We start from the raw sequence: 20,168 nt of genomic DNA, 5'->3' as shown, positions 1-20,168 counted from the left end.
ACGCAGAGCAGTGGCTGAGCAGCCCGGCCGGGGACCTGCGGGGCTCCTCACCCTCCCGGGCCGCCTTCTTTTCATGTGATAGTAATCGGAGACTTTTCCGTTACATGAGGCTCTCAACAAAAGATTGTAATTCCAGCAGCTTTGTTTGGGAAGGTACCACCGCGGCGGGCGCGTCCTGGGCCGGCCCCGGGGGTCGGCGGCTCCGGGGTGGTGGAGGCGGCGCGGGCCGCGCCGGGGCCGCCTGTGGGTGGGGGGCCGCGGGCCGGCCGGCCTCCCCCGCGCCCCTCCTCGTGGTACAGCCTGCGTTTCCTCTACAATGCTGTTATGCTAATCAGGTGACATCACCGCCCAGCGCACCGAGAGTGGCTCCTGATTAAATTACAAACCGGCGGCCGCCGCGGGCAGCCGGGAGGAGGTGTGTGTACTGCTCCCGCGAGCTCCTGGGCTCGGCGACCGGGGCATGCTTAGGATTGGCCATATTTAAAAAAATTTTTAAAGTAAGATTTGCACCTCCTTCCCTTCGTCCTCCCGCCCCTCCTCGGTGATTTATTTCAAGCTTCTAGTCGGGAGCCACAAAAGGAAGGAAAGCAACAAGGAATTAGATTCCCAGAGTGGTAACTCCTGGCCGGGCTAAGGTGGACTCTCCTGCAGCCAACTTCCTATCAGATCCGCCTGCTGGACTTTCAGACCGGAATGGGGCTTGCCTGAGGTCCAGCCTTTTTCACCGGGGCCGAGAGCCAGGCGGTGCGGAAGCTGCTGTGTGTTGGATGGGGGTAGGAGGGTGCCGGAGCGGGATTTCCACCGTGCAGCCCTCCAGGGCGGTACGCCGGGCATAATGGAATTGCAGAGGACGTCTAGCATCTCAGGGCCGCTGTCGCCAGCTTACACGGGGCAGGTGCCTTACAACTACAACCAGCTGGAAGGGAGATTCAAGCAACTACAAGGTAAGCGCCCGCCTCCCAAAGGCCAGGCCTGCCCTGGGGCTGTGCCTATGGGGGTTCCGAGATTTTATTTGTGCCATATGGTACGTAACCCTGGGGCTGTGCCTATGGGGGTTCCGAGATTTTATTTGTGCCACACGGCCCGGCCCCAAAGCCTCTGGTTGGCTGCGAGCACCCCATTCACTCCTTAAAGGAGACAGTTTCTCACTCTAGGAAAGCCACCATTTGGAGTCCCTTTTCCTCTCTCTCTCTCTCTCATCCTTTTGGCTCTCGGTTGTCAGGTATCTGCTACCCACTGAGTACACATTTTCTGGCCTTTTAGCTATCTTTGCAGCTCAGTGGATCAATGCTAATAGGCCTGTTAGTATGCAAGCGTTTGATTCCGGGTCGCCTGTTTCCCAGCCCCCCAGCCTCTTAACCTCTGGGAATCCTAAAGGTGTAAAGTGCACTGCTGGACACCCAGTCCTGTAGAACAATAGCAAAGGAGAGGAGGGAGTGGTCTTTTTGTTCCTAAGCCTTGGGTAAATTACAGTTTTGATTCCGAAGCCTAATTTTAACTCTTTTGATGTATTGTGTTGGGAAGAGCCTTCCCATCAATTTAGTAGGCTATGTAATTTATAATGAAAGCCAGTTATTGTCATTCCAATGCTATGGGTTGGATTAGTTGGATCAATTACAGGTTTCTTGGCGTCTGTATTAGTCTCAAATAATTGAATGAATCCAGTATTTTACCGCACATATTTTTATGGAGAGCGGGGTCCTGTGTGCAGCAGTGTATGGGATGATGGGCCTTCAGCCCACCGCTGGGGTGGCCCTTGCAGCCCTCGGCTGTCCCTGCCCTACCAGGCCTGGCTGGAGGTTTCTCAGACCTTGTACATGAAAAAAGGTCTCATAACTGAAAACAGAACTCCTTCCGTTTGGAAGCCCCTGGAATCAGAAGTAGCCAGGAATGGCTCTAACTAATGTGAAAAAGTGGCCCTCACACAGTGTGTTTCTTATTTTAACGCTTCTCAGTGCCACCAGTGTGGTTCCCGTGAGGAGGAAGGAAGGAAGCAGCTCAATCCTAGAATGTGTTCATTGGGAAGGGGAGGGAGGATATATTTCATTTACAGGTTTATTTGTCCTGTGAAAGAGTTGACAGTAATGATACTTTTTTGGAAAACAAGAGCAGAACAGGACGTGATTTTAAACATTGGCTAGTCTGTGCTGCATTCCTGGGGCAGTTAGCTAAGAAGAAGCTCCATTCCCTCCAGGGAATGGTTGTCTTTGCTTCATTCTCTTTGAGTTCTTTGAAGGTGGAATTTGCGTTTTTGGGAAAATTTGGGGTGGGGGGGGCAGGGAGGTAGGGGGAGTTTGCAGATGGTAAAGAGAGGAATGGTGGTGTGTCTGTTATCTTCTGGGTCTCTGCTGGAAGCCCCACAGTTTTAGGTTTTGAGAATTCAGAACACACCTCTAGTAAACATCACTGAGTCTCTCTGCTTCATTGTGTCATACCGTCAAGGAGAAAGCGCCCAGTGGTGGATCCTTGATCAGAAAACCTATTACCAACGTCCAGTCAGCCCACTCCTGTAGTCTCAGAAAAAATGCAAAGCCAAGGAGAAGATGTAAGAAGGTGTGGGGAGTAGTGTACTCACAGGCCCACCCATAACAAAAGGCTGTTATCTGAAAGCTTTGAGGATGGTTGTAAAACTGCTCACTGAGAAGGGTGGAGCATACAGGAAATGTCTTAAACTGTCCTCTCTGGATAGAGGAAAATTTAAATTAAAAAAAATCACCATGCTCCCCTGATATTTTTGCCTGGTTACTGTTTCTCAAGGAAATCCCTTCAAAAGGGGTGGGCTTCACATTTGGTGTGGTAGCCTTTTTTTTAAAATGACTTTTGCTCCTTAATGTAGCTCCAGATAACTTTTTTATTTCTACATATTGTGGTTTAGGAGTTACACAAGTTTAGTGTTGGTATTTCTATAACAGAAAACCACCCATGTTGAGGAACTGAGAAAGAGTGAATTAACTTTCAGGTATGGTGGATCCCAAGAGAATTACAAACATGGTATTCTCCTTAGTAACAAATGGAACTGATGGCATTTTAAGCAACTTTAGGGAGAATTTTTGCTAAAACCTTTTCCCATCCCTGCCCGCAGTTTGTATTTGTTGTTCTTCCAACCACCACATCTTTGATAATGTATAGATTATATCATCTGATTTAATTTTATACGTACCTCCAAAGCTGCCCCTCCCCCTGCTTTTTTTTTCCTCTTCTGAGTATCATCCTTCCTAGCACTTATAACCCAATATTGATAAACTGTGATCCTTTGAATTGATTTTTTTAAATGCGTGTTAAATGAATTTATTCATTTAGCATCTATGTTGAGAGTCCAAGAGTACTGTGATTTTGTGGGAGATATTTCTGCATTTTTGCGGATTTCAAATATTTTCACACTGGATCGTAAAAATTTCAAGAGGGCCCAGGGGATGAGATATGATGTTCCAGCTAAGGAAAGTATGATATTAAAATGTATTGGGTCTACTTAGATAGTAAGCAAATAAGTATGACTTATTTACAATCTGATTTAGGGGACTGAGATGTGGAGTGATGTCTTTCACATTGGTGCTCCTGGCATAAAACAAGAGACAGGACCTTCAGCCTCTGATGGCTTCAGAAGTTAACCACCAACACCCAGCGCACCTAACAGACACACCCAGAGTGCATGCTTTGTCTCTTTCTTTGCAAAATTAAGTTACCACCTTCCTCAGAGCCTGTGCATGTACTTTAAAGTTGAATTAGTTTTTTCTTTTTTACGTTAGAGAGAAATGCCAAAACAAAAAACTCAACCTCACATGTTTATAAAAAATGTAGTAACAGGTTTGTGATACCTTTTCTCCAGTTTCAGATCAGCTTAATTCCTTATAGGAGAATATTGCTGCTCTTGTACTCAGAAGCTGTTGCTTGTGCCTAAGGTGTAAACTAAATTCCAGCCCCTTTACTTGGCATTGCACCCTCCCCAAAATGGCCCTACCCCAAGGACTTCCTTTTTGGGCTCTTAATTCCAATCCAATCTTCCAGGTGGGCAGGTTTACAGCTCTTCATAAAATCAAGCCCTGGATTTTGGCTTCATTGTCTGCCTTCTGCCTCAAATGCCCCACCCATCCATTTACCTATAGCAATCATTCCTGTAAATTTTTAAGACTGCTCACATTCCAGTTATTCCATAAAGCTTCTTGTCTCCTCTGTTGGGGTTGGTGGGAAAAAGGTTTCATTGAGTGCTTACCATGTATCAGACATGTTAGTAGGAGCTTTATATATGGTTATCTTCATAACACATCTGTGAGATTTTAAAGATGAGAAGACAAATAACTTGACCGGGGTCACAGGCATTATTGAGCTCAGGCTGCACATTGTGGTTCTCTAACCTTCTCCTCGACTTATAGATACTAATATTATTTTATTTCTGTAATAATGACAATAATAATAACAACAGTAATGAGGTTACATTGTGAAATGGGCACCCTAACCTGATTCCTCTCTCCTGCCTGCCTGCTTCCCAGAGAGCACTGATTCTCTTGGCCCTGGCAGTGGAGTTTTAATGAAGACAGGATCTAGTTGAAAAGCATCAAAATGAACTTCTGCCTTCTTTGCAGCCTAACCCTGACATCTAGCACCTGATATTTCTGGAGAAGGTGCTTTTTCTTAGCTGTTCTGGCTAAATGAACTTGTCCCACTGTCTAGAAAGATTACAGAGTAGTCTGTCTTCGGTGGGACGTAGAGGGAGACTACAGAGCAGTTTATTACATGCTATCAGGGTTGGTTTTTTTTTTTTTTTTTTTTTTTTTTTTTGGTCCTAGTTTCTTCTCTTAGGGAAAAAATATTGCTGGTCTTGTGCCCACATATTGTGAAGAAAATTTATTCTCAAGTTTTTCAGAACTTGCCAGTTTGTTAGGGTACCTAGATGTTTGTCTTGCATAATGTCTTAAACCTTATAGAAAGAAGATTACTGGGCTTACACCTCCATCTTGTCATGAAGAAAATTTAAAGGTCTTAGATATAAAGTATAAGCCTCCAGTGAAAAGATTTGGTGACAAATGGTAACTCTTATTTGGGGGTGGGGGCCAAGAATTTAAGAGCATTTCTGATTTAATGAAAACATAAAAGATTGGCTTTTTGGTCTGGATACCTGCCAATACTGTAGCTTTTCTAAGCCCAGATAACTTTGTGGCACAAGTCACCAATTTAAAGAAATACAGATATCTTTTGGGGGCGCCTGGGTGGCTCAGTTGGTTGGGCATCTGCCTTCAGCTCGGGTCATGGTCCCCAGGTCCTGGGATCAAGCCCCACATCGGGCGTCCTGCTCACTGGGGCGCCTGCTTCTCCCTCTCTTCCCCACTCATGTGCCCTCTCTTGCTATCTCTGTTTCTCTGTCAAATAAATAAAGATCTTAAAAAATACATATATATATATATATATATATATATATATATATATATATATCTTTTTTTTTTTTACCAGTTTACCAGAGTTTCAGCTCACAGTTTTGAAGTTCTTAACAGGTTTGTGAATTAGAATTCTTTTTGAATGATGTAGTAATAATAATAATTACTATTAATATGTGTAGCACTTAACTTTAATATGTATCATCTTGCATAATTAACTAAATGAGATTATTCAAAGTACCTAGTATGGGATCTAGTACATAGTCCTAAATAAATGTGCATTTATTTAGTATTAATAATAATTCTCAGGTAGATATTCTTATTTTTTTATGGGTAAATAAGTGGATCATTGGGTTAAAATCAATTGGTATGAGGCTACATCTCCAAAATCCAGGTTTTCTGACTGCATATTTGATCTCTTCTAGGATCACAGAGTGTGGGTTAGGTTTGAGCCATAGCACCCGCTCCCTAGATATCATGAATGCTTTCTGGTGGCGTGGAAAATTAATGAGCTCAAGACCGCTCAGATTTCTGGACATGTGTTCTCAGTTTTTGGTGGGCCAGGAACTCTGACAATCAAGGGAATAGTGATTCCTTTAGCTTAAATCCAGTGTCTGACTGGGATGTCCATTAAAAGGACTGTTGGAGGCCAGCTAGGAAGAAGAGGAGGTGACGGATTAACTCCCTTTGAGGGAAAGAGACCATTTTTCTTAGAGTATTGAAATGGGACTGAATGACCAGACTACTAAGGAAGCTTTCTGATGACTCTATTCTTGTCACCTCTTCATATGCCTAGGGCCTTTTGGAAAGGGGTCTGTTCCACTGCATCTCCCTCTGTTTTAGTCTCTTTCTTTGGTTTCCTGAACTACCACTCCCCTGCAACTCTTGGGCCTCCCTAAAGCTGGGCCCTAATTAGAGCTCTGTGCAGAAAGTTTTGGGATTTGACTCCATGGTGATTTGGCTCCAGGTGACCTTCCTATCTCCTGCTCCTGATACTCCTTCCTCAGCAGTACTCAGGATTCCCTAAACCTACCCTGCATTTTCCTGTCCTTGAGACCCTGCTCTCTAGGTTTCTTGCACCGGGAATTACTTCTTCAGTCAGGATTATTACTTTTGAGTTTCAATTCAGGTGCCACTTAATTCTAAGTATTCCCAGAAGGAGGGGAGGTCAGAATCTCTGCTTGGATTCCCTTCCTGTAAGATTTAAAGTTGAAGCACTTGCTCATTTTGTGATTTTTCACATACTGCTTTTGGTTACCGTTGATTTACCTTTTTGGGTTTTTTTCTACATTTCACAAAGTTTAGGGGCATAAAAACAAAAGTCTGATATAACCTGTCTGACACATAGCAGTTACCAAGTCTGTTAAAGAGTAAATAAATGAAATTGTTATTACGGACTACTTTATTGCAGTGGTTCTCAGCAGCATCGGTGTGATCTAGGAATGTGCTAGAAATATAAATTCTCAGGCCAGACTTCTGAAACTCTGGGGTGGGGCCCGGCAGTTGGTGTTTTTATAGCCTGCCAGGTGGCTCTGGTGCACACTCAAGTTTGAGAAATGCTCGCTTATTGGATCATTCCTACAATCTTTGTGATTTGGTGATGGGGAGGGAGGGAGATGGGGAGGAACTGACTGCGTGAATCACTCCTAAATGGGACCAGGTATTCTGATTTATTGAGGAATGAAGAGTTGTGAAGAAGTATGTTTAGAATAAAATTAATAGTCGAAAAGGCATTTAATGAGTCAGGAATGGCCTCTCTCCCTTGAAATTAGAGAAGCCATTTAACATCTGCAGGCCTCAGCCATCTCATCTGCCGGAGGTGCTAATTATCTGTCCCAGTTCCCCACCGAATTGGTGGGAAGACCAATCCAGAAAGATCTAAGTTTAAAAAAAAAAAAATAGAGAAAAAGATAATAGTATTTTTAGCTTGCGCAGACAGTTCATTTTTTTAAATTAATTATTTATTTATTTTTATTTTTAAAGATTTTATTTATTTGACAGAGAGAAACACAGCGAGAGAGGGAACACAAGCAGGGGGAATGGGAGAAGGAGAAGCAGGCTTCCCGCCGAGCAGGGAGCCTGATGCGGGGCTCGATCCCAGGACCCTGAGATCATGACCTGAGCCGAAGGCAGACGCTTAACGACTGAGCCACCCAGGCGCCCCACGCAGACAGTTCAGTAAGGTGTCTCGTTTAGTTCTGTTTAGGTTCTTAGTAAAGAATCTGTTGCATTTCACTTGAAAAACAGAAATCCCCGCAACTTGGTATCTGGAAGGGAGGCAAGTGGCACCTGGCCACGGCCCTGTCCTGGATATCTGAAGATCTGGGCTGCTTCCTTACCTGAATACCTGTTAGATTTACCGTCAGGGTTGCGTTGAACAGCAAATGCCATAGTCTATATGATGCTTCCTTGACAGCATCTGTGTACTATTTAAAATGTCAAGTGTGGGGCGCCTGGGTGGCTCAGTCGTTAAGCGTCTGCCTTCGGCTCAGGTCATGATCCCAGGACCCTGGGATCGAGCCCCGCATCGGGCTCCCTGCTCCGCAGGAAGCCTGCTTCTCCCTCTCCCACTCCCCCTGCTGTGTTCCTGCTCTCGCTGTTTCTCTCTCTGTCAAATAAATAAATAAAATCTTAAAAAAAAAAAAAAAGTCAAGTGTGGTTATTGTTTCCATCATCGTATTTTCTTTTAAAGAAAACTATATGTATGGATGAACTATAAGAAGTCCAGTATGGCACAGCAGTTTAAATATGGACTTCAGGGTTTGTTTTCCCCTCTTCTGGAACATGACACGAATAGTGACAGCTTCAAGTTTTCAGTTCACGGTAGCTTTACAGGCATACCTCTTTTCACAGTTGGAATCACACTTGTGCATGTTCGCAAAGTCACCCGGGTAGATCTCAGCCGTTTTTAGATTTTGGTGTCTTTTCTCCCTCTTGCCTGACAAGTTTCTATCAGTTGTTAGGCCGCCAGCTATGTATGAAAAACTAATGACAGATGAAATAAGTGACTTTTGTAAGCACTTTTCTTCGGTAATCTTTGCCAGATTGGCTTAATTAAAACTGGCAGCTGTTAAACCACTTCATGGGTGCAAAGGACTTGCCATTTATTTTATTTTATTTTTTTTTAAGATTTTATTTATTTATTTGACAGAGAGACACAGTGAGAGAGGGAACACCAGCAGGGGGAGAGGGAGAGGGAGAAGCAGGCTTCCTGCTGAGCAGGGAGCCCGATGCAAGGCTCCATCTCAGGACTCTGGGATCATGACCTGAGCCGAAGGCAGACGCTTAACGACTGAGCCACCCAGGCGCCCCAGGACTTGCCATTTAAAAGCTCAGTTGTTGGTCACTAATCTGGGCAACTTTAGAGCAAGAAGAGTCGAAGAAATAAAATAAAACTGATTTTAAAGATATACGGTTTGCTTTTTTGTTCTTTTTGTTTTTCACAAAAAATTGGTGATTGCCTGCTTTTCAATGAGAACTGTCCCCAGTTAGGAAGTGTGTGAGAAGGTGTTCAGCAATGCCGGAAATGCTGGTTGAGCTTACAGAGGAATAGAAGCAAGTGTACAAAAAACTTGTCCCAGGTTAGGGACCCAATAGGGAATCAAGGGGTGCGGGACCAGGGTAGGGGGAGTGGAGCGGGTTCAGGGTGGCCAGAGTATTTTACAGAGTGCAGAGCCAGGAAGGGCAGGTTGGAGAGGTTCTAGAAGGATAATTGAAAAGCCAGAGGATGCGTGGTCCTGTAAATCAGGTTAAGGAGTTCAGAGGTAAGTCTCGCTGTGGAAAGCCACTGAAGGATTTTAGACAGGAGAGTGACTTGTTCTGACTTTTTTTCTTCCGAAGAAAGGTGTGTCCGACTACTTAGTATGATGATTGCTTTAGAGGGTAGTGGTCAAGAGAGAGGCTGGAGACCAGTTGGGAGGCTGTTGAATTTGTGCGGTGACAAACTTAGAAACAGCATAGACTCCTCGAAATTTGAACTGCAAGGTACTTTGAGCCTGGTTACTTAGTGTGGTCTGCAGATGACCTGGGAGTTTGTTTGTTAGAAATCTCAAGTCCAGAATCTCAAACCCACCCCGGATCTACTGAGTCAGAACTTAGTTGTAACAAGATCCCTAGGTGGTTTGTATGCACGTTCAAGTGTAAGAAGTGCTGCCTTGGAAATAATCTCTACTTGCCTCCTTACCCCTATGAGCAGAGAGGGAAATAGTCCCAGAAAGGTTATGACCTTCCTGAGGTTTAAAGTTTATGTGGTTTTTTAGGAAGTCCGCAGTAAAGGTAAGATTTTCGTGGGTTTTTTTTTTCTTTTAGGTAAACTAGAGCATTTTAAAGTAACTGTAAAAATACTCTCGTATCTAAATGTATAATAGTTAAAGTTTAGTATTACCCTAGGAGATTACAGGGCTTTAAAAGCATGGTTGGTTAATTCCTAGCTTTGTAAATCTTTGTAGAATTTGGCTGGGATTTTCCTACTTGCTAATCCTGCAGTTTTTGAAATTGGTGCAGTTAAAACACAGTTTCTTGTCATTTACCCATTTGGTATTAATCGAGAATTATAAAATTACAGAATTTTAGCATGGTGTTCTGGGAAGTAGAGTCTTGCTGAGTCCATACTTGCTTTATAACTTCAACCTTTTATATACTCACCTAGCAGTGCTTTCAGGTATGGCTGTAAAAGTGGATTTAAAATACACTAAATATCTGTTACTTGATAAGTGCTCATTTCCTGTGAGTCTGCAGGTGAAGCTTTAAAATTAGTGGGTATTGATTAGATAGGGGAGAAAAAGCACCTGCTGAAACTTGTTGGCTGGAAGTTTTTGCCCCTTCAAGAAGAAAGAAAAGGGATGGGGGAGGTAAGTTACTTCTGTTCTCAAGTAGCACCACTCCAGAACCTTCCTGATGGAAAGGGCACAAGTAATGAAAGCAGTAGGAGTCAAGAGGCCCTCAGATGATGTTCTTACCACAGCTTGATTGACGGCCATTATTAATGGGCAAAGTTAAATTTCTAGCTGTTCTTTATATTAGTCCAAAATTATTCTTATATGATAATTATTTCATGGCCAAGTTATGACACCTTCAAAGGAAAGAACAGTTTAAGATCCTGCAATCCCCGGGGTGCCTGGGTGGCGCAGTTAGTTAAGTGTCCAACTCTTGGTTTCAGCTCAGGTCATGATCTTGGGGTCCAGGGATTGAGCTCAGGGCTCTGTGCTCAGCGTCAAGTCTCCTGGAGATTCTCTCTCCCCCTGCTCGTGCGCTCTCCCTCTCTAAAATAAATAAATAAAATCTTCAAAAAAAAAAAGATCCTGCAATCTGAGCTGATTTAAACCTTTCAATAGTTCTTACCTATATGCATGTATAATTTAACGTTATAATCATTATATAGATTCCGCTTTTTGTTTTGCTTCTGTTTTTTACTTAACATTATATCATAAACTTTCATATGTGGCTATTTCAATGCCTCTTGCCAAATACTGCCAAATTGCTTTCCAGATCAGGGCCATCTTTTTACTAATCCAAGCCTGTTCACTCATCTCTGTGATGAGGGTAATACAACTTTTATGAAGTAAGCTTGTCCTAAGAATAAGTGAGGTTCAGGGCACCGGGGTGGCTCAGTTGGTTAAGCATCTATCTCAGCTCAGGTCTTGATCTCAGGGTCATGAGTTCAAGCCCCACGTTGGGCACCATGCTGGATGTGGAGCCTACTTTAAAAATAAAAATAATAATAAAAAAGAGTAAGTGAGGTTCTCCACAGGAACTGTCACACTCGGTGGTAAATGGTGGGCCCTCAGTAATCAGTGGCAGCCATTATTACATGTCCTGGTTAAATGGCAAAGCAGGGCCCAACAGGGCCAGTCTTTTGGACTTCAGTTAGGTATCTTACCCCACCCCCACCCCTGCAACCTGTTCTGGGTGTGGTTTCCTTCAGTGCGTTAGAAGAGTGGTTTGCCTGAAAACGCACCCAACTGAAACGGCCCCTTTTATGTTCCCCTTTAGAAAGTATCCGAAGCTGACGGCAGTCATTTGAGTTTGATGACTTTTGATGTAGGTTGAAGGTCACAGTGGTGCTGGCTCTAAGTTCATAAAAAGCATCTAGAGCAGTTATGCCAGAGCATCCAGCACTTTGTTAGAACTACTGTAGCCAAACTTATATTAACCACCCTCCATAGATTGGTGAATGCCTCTACTGTGTGTGCTTTTGAAAGGCCTTTCTTAGCCTTTCTCTCTCTCCCCCAACCTTGTTTTCAAGAGGCATAGGGCCTGTAAGTGGCAAATCCAGTAATCACAGTAGCAGGGAGAAACAGGCCAGCCTATATTTGGCTTCACAAAGGCCTTGTGAAAGATCTGGCCTTAAAGTCTCTTTTAATGCTGAAATGATGCAAGTGGAAAGTTAATTTGAGGATCACCGAGGCATGCTTTATTCATGAAGAATGTGAGCAAAACATAAAAAGTCTGCAGGCTCTGTTCTTCTTCTCTGGTGGTAAGGAAATTACATAGGCTGTGTCATTATTTGGGTGAATTTGACCCCCCCCCCCCCGAGTGTAATTGTGATGGAATTTTGGAGTGAGAGCTGTCGTGTAAGTACAGGCTGGTTGGAGTGTGTGTATGTTTTGCCTGAAATCCTTACACAAACCATAGACCTTATTCTGGTGACTCCCATGAGGCGCAGATAGTGGTTATCTCTTGGAATGTGGCCTTGGCTTTTTGAATTAGGTTTTTTGTTTGTTTTTTTTCTTTTAAAGAGAAACTTTGAAGGTCTATTTTAATGTATATGAAGTCTTTGAAAGTCAGCCTGGTCTGTTTGAACTGTTAAATGCCAATGAGTTTCTGTAGATCTGTAGTTTGAATGTATAGTAGTTGAGAGGTGAGTACGAGGCGGGTCTAGTGCCGAGTGTGTTTCTGATGCTTGAGAATGGTGTCCTGATTTCTACTGAAGGAGACGTTTATTCCTACAGAGGTTTAAGCGACTCGCTATAAAAAAAATTCAGGCTTGCAGTGCTGGAGGGAGATTATGCATTATCTGTGAACAACTGCCAAGCAGATGAAATCCCAGCTGCACAGTCTGTGGTAGAGACTGGGTGGGAGTGGCAGGGGGAGCAGAGGAGGAAAGCCATCAGAACCTGGCGGGGTGGTGTGGTGCAAAGGGCCGTCGAGGGCTGCTGGAGGCCGTGTTCAGAGTTAGGACATTTTATCTCAGAAACACAGCCTGGTGGAAAGCACCTGGACCTGGGAGTCACATAAGCCAGCCTGCAAATCCTGACTTCACCAGTGACCTCCCTGGCCCCATTTTCTTGATCTGTTAAAAACTGGGAAAAATAAAGAGCCCTTGGGGTGGCTATAAATCTTAAATTAGTACATCGTATTGCTTGGGTGACAAACTCATCCCAGTTTGAGCACTGGCTGTTCCTTCCACGCAGGCTCCCCAAGTCCCAGGCAAGCTAGAAGATGGGTCGCCATAGTTATGTATGAAAGTGCCAATGACTGGGTATGGAAGACACGGTCTGTGTGTGTTTGCTTATCCCTGTGTGCCTTCCTAGTGCTTGGCACATGAGTAATGAACAAGTAAAGTGAGGAGGGCAGTAACACATATGTAGTTGTTTTAAAGTGAGTTAGCTGCTCTTTCTCCCTGTGGCCTCTCCTCCCCTGAGAAATTTGAGGTGCGCCCCCTGCCACATAATAAATAATGTGTTGAATGAAAGAGTGAATCACATGATACTGGTTTTCCTCTCTGATGTGGCTAAACCATAACTTCAGGAAGGGTTTATATGGGTCTGTACTTTTTTGATAAAATGAAGTTTTGATAGGACCCAAGGGACCTCCCTCATGTAGTCCCTGTAGTCTGCAAGGTGCTAGGGAATTGAACTTTGGTGTGGAGGAGAGAAGGAAGCCCATGGTACCGAAGTACTTGGAGAGATACTAAAGTGCATTAGACATCAGGTTGTCTCTTCTTCCTGTTACTGTTTTTACGTTTTCCCTTTTAGTGAGAATGGGGCAAGAGTAGTTGAACCAGAGCAGCTTAGGGTCACACTAATGTCATCTAGTTACATAGGTAACTGGAAGTAGAAGTGTACCTTGTGAAACTGAAATCCATTCTTCTAGGTGTGGTAGCCATTAATTCAGATTTTTATGTTGTGTGACTGTAAAATGAAGGCAACTTTTCTAACTGCAAATACGTCTTTGCTCACAGTGATGCAGTATGAGTAATGTTTATCTGGAAGCCCGGCAGTTAATAATACTCTGAGCAAATAGAGGCAGGGCCTCAGAAATGTAGATACCAGTTTAATGTGCAAGCTTGGCCTTTTAAACTGAAGAAATAGCCACGAGAAAACTAGTTTTGGTCAAAGGACTGCTTTCCAGCCCTTAGTGGCTTCCAATCCCCTCCCCACTCCTTAAAAAAAAGAATCTGGTTTTCTTCTGCAAATATATATGATTTCAATTTTGAGACGGGAGGTTATTTTTTCATTCGAAACACAAGGAAGCAATTTTTAAAAGTCCTACTCATTCAGCAATGGCCTGACTGTAGCCAAGCTTGACTAGGAGTTCTTGGCCACAGAACCACATACCCCAGCCCTTACAAGGTAGTAAATTCAGTTGGCTTTTTGGGAAGGGAGGGGCCTGGAGTTGAGGGAGGAGCCCTGGAGCCCTGGCCTGCTGGGTAGGGTCTGGAGCTGGCTGCCTGTGGGCCTGTTTGTGCTAACCGTGTGCAACGGTCAGATGGGAGGGCGGGTCCAGATACCACTTTAGCCATTGTTGTCATCCAGTGATTCTGAAGTGACCTTTCTTACCTCATCTTCCAATGAGCTCATAGTTGTCTGCAAACATAAGTTATGCTGTGGATTCTTGCTCACTTTTTCTTTGATAAGGAGTTCTGCTCACCAGTTATTTTTAGAAGAGGAAGCCGAGGCACTGGTCATTCGGTGATTTTAGCAGTTGATTTGTGTGTGATCTCTCTTTATCTCCCCTGCCCAGTGGGAATTTGTAGTGTAACTTATTTGCTAAGGTCCGCTGCATTAAAAACCAACAAACAAAACTCCTGTTGGAGTGGGAGAGGTGATCGTTAAATTACTGGTGTTAGTGAACTCCTGTGTAATATTCAGCCTTACGGAGGCCTCTCTGGCCCTCTGCTAGGCACTGAGGTACAACTTCCAAACCTGTCCTTGAGAGGCTCACAAATAAGTCAAGAGACAGGAAAAAAAGGATACAGCTTTTGTGATAAGATTCGAATGGGTGAATAAGGAAGGGGGTGCTTTATACACCTGTGAAATAGAGAACGCCTGCTGTCCTTACTCGTCCCGGGTTGCTTTGAGAATCAGTTACAATAATGTGTGGGAGCATCCCATGAAAAAGACAACTGCCTAATCCAAGAAATTTTTGTGTAGGGAACAAATGGCAAGACTTTCTGTTCTCAGTTTCACTCAACTGGTCTGGTGTCCACTGATGAAGAAAACCGAGACCTTTTCAGTAACAATTGCCGGTATTTATTGAATACGTTTATGCCTGACTGTGTGCCATTTATCATATGCATTACCTCATTGCAGACTCAGAAGAATGCTAGAGATAGGCACAGATAGTTATCTCTGTTTACGGATGAGAAAAGCAAGGCTTGGAGAGATGAAGTCACTTGCTCAGTGTTACACAGCTAGTGAGCGGTGGGCCTGGCCCTCACACCTGGCGGTGAGTTCACAGAGCCCCGCTCCGTGCTGCCTCTCTGGAGATGGTTACCTTCCTGGGAGGACCTGGGTGTGGCTAGGTGTGGTGGGAGCGGTTGGACCATGTCTACCAGCAGCCTACACAGTTTCGTGAGGGTGCTTTGAAGCAGCTTCCTCAGCCTTAGCTCCTCAGAAAGCATCCTCCCCCGTGGGTGTGGGATTTATGATGTGGTTTCCTTCCTCCTGCCTCTGGAGGTCGGCTCTTCTCCCCAGGGTCAGAAGCCCATGGGTGGCTGAGAATGTGCTTCTGCGCTGGAGTCGGTCCTGCCCGCCTTGTGTTCAGGATGGGTCATGCCAGTGTCACCATGTGGTAAGCCAGTGGCGCTGTGAGGGCGTGAGCGGTGCAGTCTGGTTTGGAATCAGAGGTCACACCCTTGCCACCCCATTGCTCATGAGTCCACTGATAACCTGTGATGTCAGAGTTCACCCACAAGCTTCTTTCTCCTGCACTGAATGTAACTTAAAAAAAAAAAAAAAAAGAAAAGAAAGGGCTTTTGTGGGCTTCCCAGCAAGGGCCAGATATGAACCAGGTGCTTTCACGTATGTATTCAGTGTGTGTGTGTGTGTATTTATATATATATGTGTATATATATATTCAGTAGCCCTGTGAGGTAGGTGGTGTCACATCTGCCTTGAGGACCCCAAGGGTGAAATGAGGTGGCATGGTCGCTTAGCCAGCAAGTGACACATGGGTGACTTCGCAAAATTCTGCAACAAGAAGAGGCCATTTTCAACATTTCTTTGAACTTACAAAGTATATATTTTTTCTATATATATAGATGTAGATAGCAAGGCAGAGTGTACATATCTATCAACACCTGGGTAGAAACTTTAATTTCGTTTAAACTTCGTTTGAACACGTGTATTTAATTATTCTTATTAGGGATTCAGCCAAATTGATAGGTGTTTTAAAGTGTCCCATTTAACCAAGCAACAAATTGAATACGCAGATTAAAAATGAAAGGCTTACCAATCAGGTTTCTCAAGTATTGATTTCAGATAAAACTGCATGCTACTGATGAGTAAATCCTTCCATTAAAAACAATGTAGTCTGCTAATTTGCTTACCCTTGATATTGCGAGGGGCGTGACATTGCCGGGAGGGGTAATGCAGCTGCCTATCTTGAAGGTCGGAGCTGACATCCACCCACATTTGGATAGTGTTTGGTAAATGCATTAGGGTATTTGGGAAGATGTTGAGCCATGTAATAGCCCAAATTCAGGTGTTAGTAATCCTTGGTCTTTTTTAATACAGCTATGGAGATGCATATAGATAGGACCCAGTGCTAGTACTTCGAGGGCTTTGGATTTTGAGTTGTTAGAGATAAAAACAAAACAAAACAAAAACCTGCAGCCAGAAATCTCTTGTGATGCGGTGATGTGGGGACTCAGTGACAGTCCATCTGTATGACAGCTCAACTCTAAGGTAGCAGGGACTCATTTGAATCTGTCCACAAACCTTTGAACCGAAAGGAGAGGGAAAATAATGTTTACATACATTTGGAAAACTGGGTCCCAACTTGCCACTGCTTGGGCAGTTATGCACACCCTGTCTGTCTGCCTTTCTCCTGGGTGAGACAGGAATTGACCGGTAGCATCAGGAAACATGTTTGGGTCGGTACTTAGGGCAGCTTCCAGAACCTAGTTCAGTTTAGGTTATGGCAGCGGAGTTAGAGGGGAAGCTGTGTAATGACGTTGGTCTGTGTTTTATTTTGGTGCCACTGAGATCTGCCTCACCTTTCTGCTGCTGCGTGGCTCAGTTAGTGACTGAAAGCTGGAACATTGATGGGAGGGGAGGTGTGTGTAGGCCCAGGAAGATAGCTTTTGGCTCTAGTTGTTGCTTCAATTTCTTTACTTAGGTAGTAAGAATTGTTATCTAGAACTTGACCTCAAAACTCAGCTGGCATAACCTGGAAGCCACTTGCTTATAATGTGCTCTAGTTGATGCACAGTTGCAGACTGGCTGTTGGGGTAGAGTAGCACGTGCCTACTAAGTAATGAAGAGTATCAGCTGTGGAGGAAGGCAGGATCAAGTTTTAGAACACGCTTACAGCTCTAACATCGCTGAAGGAGCCATCCTATCCATCCACCTGTTTAATCAACAATTCAGCAAGCACTCGGGTGCCATGGTGAGCAAGTTAAGATGCCAAGCACTCTAAAAACACAGGTGTAAGAAAGTCACTGCCTTCTAAAAGGGAATACTGGATAGAAAGTGGCAGGTGTTCTAAGATGTGCACATGACATCCCTAGGTTGTGAGATGTGAGAGAGACTTTTGGAGTTGACATTTGAGCTGCAACTTTAAGTAGGACCAGAATTAGATAATGAAAGTGGTGGGTGCTTGGGGGTGGGCATGGGACATGACCTGAGAAAGCCACAAAAACAGTGAGGCATGTTGGGAAAATGGCTAGACATCTGCCTAGGATGTGATATATATATATTTTTTCCCTTCCATTTCACTTGTTAATGATTATTATTAGTAGTTGGGATTTTGGCCTCCTTTTTTGTTAGCCAGCATCCAGCTAATGTTGGCACAGGTACAGGGAATCAGGTGCTTAGCAGCTGATGATGGGTAAAATGACCTCGCACAAGTGACGTGCACCTCATTTCTCTCACCTGGTAGAAAGGGCTGTTAGATCATCATCTGAAACAGACGCGAAGGCTCCTGCAAATAAATGTATGGAGGGTATTACTAGTAGTACCAGTAACCAGTGGTAACTGATTTCACCGAATACCCCTGCAAGACTTTGCTGGGTAGGTGCCCACTGCTAAAAAAAAACCAAAAAACAAACCCACAAGCATTTCTGGCTTCTGTGTCCTCTGGGCTCACAAAATCAGTCCTGTTGGGAAACTAACAGGCTACTGAGGAGAAGGAGAGCAAAAGAAAAGCTATATCTTCATGCAGAGGGAAGGAAAAAATGGGTCCCTACTTTAAACTCCACCCCGGTGGTGGTAATAGTAATACAGCTAAAGGTTCTTGATACTTATCCTCATGCACCTTTCTAAGTACTTTGCATGTATTGATTCATATGCTTCCTGCCGCATCCCTATTAGAAAAGAGTTATCTCCATTTTGGAAATGAGGAAACTGGGGTACAAAGGATGCTTTTGCCCAAGGACACTTAGCCAGGAAGTGGTGGAGTTGGGATTCCAGCCTAGGCTGCCTGGCCTGGACGCGGAAGCCTCCACCGGTTTGCCATGCTGCCTCTCAGGAGCATTTCTCTCATGGTGATTAAGGTCCAAGCTTTTGTAGATCTCGGGTTAGCATTTTGTTAGGACTTCACAGCCTTGATTTGGTGGAAGCGATTGTCCAGAAGTGGAGAGTCCTGATGCTGCTCCAACTGTAATGGGTTTGTTGAGACTTTCACTCCGAATTGGTGGGGATAGTGAAGGGCAGCATGGTAAATGCAATGTAAACTTCAAGGCTTGCCTAGTCCTGGGAGTCTTCATTCCCTTTTCTTTGATGGTTGGTTTGCTTTGGTAATGCTGGCAGAATAAGAGGGACTCAGCTGACCATGCAGGCTTCTTGATCCTAACCCTTCTCCCCCTCAGCGGTACAGGTTGTCACCATGTGACATACCCAACACTCGCCACTTCCATTTCAGCAGTATTGGGTTTTTGTTGTTGAGACATTTTGGTTTTTGTAGTGGTGTTTTGTTTTGCCTGGTATTTTGCCGGTGTACAACATTATTTATAAGAAGACTTGGAGAGCCTGGAGTGAAGGGTAGTAGTGCTGGAGTAGAGTTTTGGAGTTAAAGATGTGATGCTCACTTCTGTGGCATCGGCTACACAGAAGGTAAGCCTGGGGCAGTTTTCAGTGGTGACAGCATTACCTCGGAACATGGAGTTGGGCCAGAACCCACGTTTTAAGTTTACATTCTTGGAGTGTGCTGATTTTTCTTCACTTTAAACATTTTCAGCCAGTGGAGCATTTGTTGGTGCGTTTAGGCCAAGTTACTTTTATTCTGTCTGCTTCCACTGCTGCTGTCAAGTAAAAGGGAAGACTTCCAGTTGCTTATTTGTATTTTGTTTTCAGGCCACCTTTTGCGTTTTCCTAGAGCAGATGTAAAAGTAGTTTTTAGGAGGAGCACCAGTCCATCCTTATTTGTTGTTATGCTCTAAAACTGCAGGCTTGGTTTTGTTTGCTGTCCATTGTGTTGTAAATTTGGCGTCAGAGGAGCAAGGGATTTATGCTTATTGCATAGAGTTCTCCCCACCCCCATCCAGTTCCAGAAGTGATTTAATTTGGTCCAGGCAAGTGTCTCCTGGTGATTTTTTTTTTTTAAGATTTTATTTATGTATTTGACAGCGAGCGAGAGCAGGAACACAAGCGGGGGAGTGTGAGAGGGAGAAGCAGGCTTCCTGCGGAGCAGGGAGCCCGATGCGGGACTCGATCCCAGGACCCTGGGATCATGACCTGAGCCGAAGGCAGACGCTTAACAACTGAGCCACCCAGGCGCCCCTCCTGGTGATCATTTTTTAAACGTGTTTGTGATGGTTATTCTGCTGCTTGCACAGTCTGGAATCACAAGGCTCCTGTTAGGACCATTGGGTTGGTGAACACTGGGTTTGTTCTCTTCTTTGGCCTTTAACATCTTTCTTTGGAAGGTCTGACAATTGCAGTACTGAAAGGTGCCATGTCAGTGCTGCCTATCTGTTTTTTTCCCGCAAGAAATGCTCTTTTGATGGTGCTATAGAAAAGCCCTCTTACATGACATGTGTTGTGAACTCACATTTTGATCTCTTTTGAAAATACACCTTATTTTATGGATTTCTATAGTTCAAGTGATCTCTTTTACCTTTTCTCTGAGATGCAACATACTTAAAATGTAGAAGGAGCTATAACAAGCGTATAGTCAGGATGGATTCCATTCATCGTGTGATACCCCACGGGTGTAAAGAGTGTCACCCAAGACGAGAGAATACAGTACCACGTTATCAGCTGCTGTTGTTTTTAGGATTGATTCTGTGGAGATGACAGCAAGTATGTGGCCATTGTATGGGTAAGCCATGTAATATCACAAGACATATCACCAAGACATTTCTGAAAACACCTGATCCCCAGTGAGGGTTGCTTCATGTCTGTACAGTAGGAACAG

General features: G+C 44.1%; 1 protein-coding gene across 2 annotated transcripts in view; it reads left to right on the top strand.

Annotated features, from left to right (window-relative positions):
- SPTBN1 (spectrin beta, non-erythrocytic 1) overlaps positions 1-20,168 on the top strand; it is a 143,605-nt gene that overhangs the window by 32,917 nt on the left and 90,520 nt on the right. The window contains exon 1 of one of the 2 annotated variants that reach the window (XM_021701140.2): positions 321-944. The exons of the other annotated variant lie outside the window; for it this stretch is intronic. Within the exon in view, the coding sequence (XP_021556815.1) occupies positions 836-944 (109 nt within the window). The 5' untranslated portion in view covers positions 321-835. Of the gene's footprint in view, positions 1-320; positions 945-20,168 lie in introns of those variants that run through there. 2 annotated transcript variants of the gene reach the window in all.

This window comes from Neomonachus schauinslandi, chromosome 10 (genome assembly GCF_002201575.2).
Source record: "Neomonachus schauinslandi chromosome 10, ASM220157v2, whole genome shotgun sequence".
Taxonomy (NCBI): Eukaryota; Metazoa; Chordata; class Mammalia; order Carnivora; family Phocidae; genus Neomonachus; species Neomonachus schauinslandi.
Note: the sequence above shows the minus strand (reverse complement) of the source record. Positions and strands in the feature narration are given on the sequence as shown.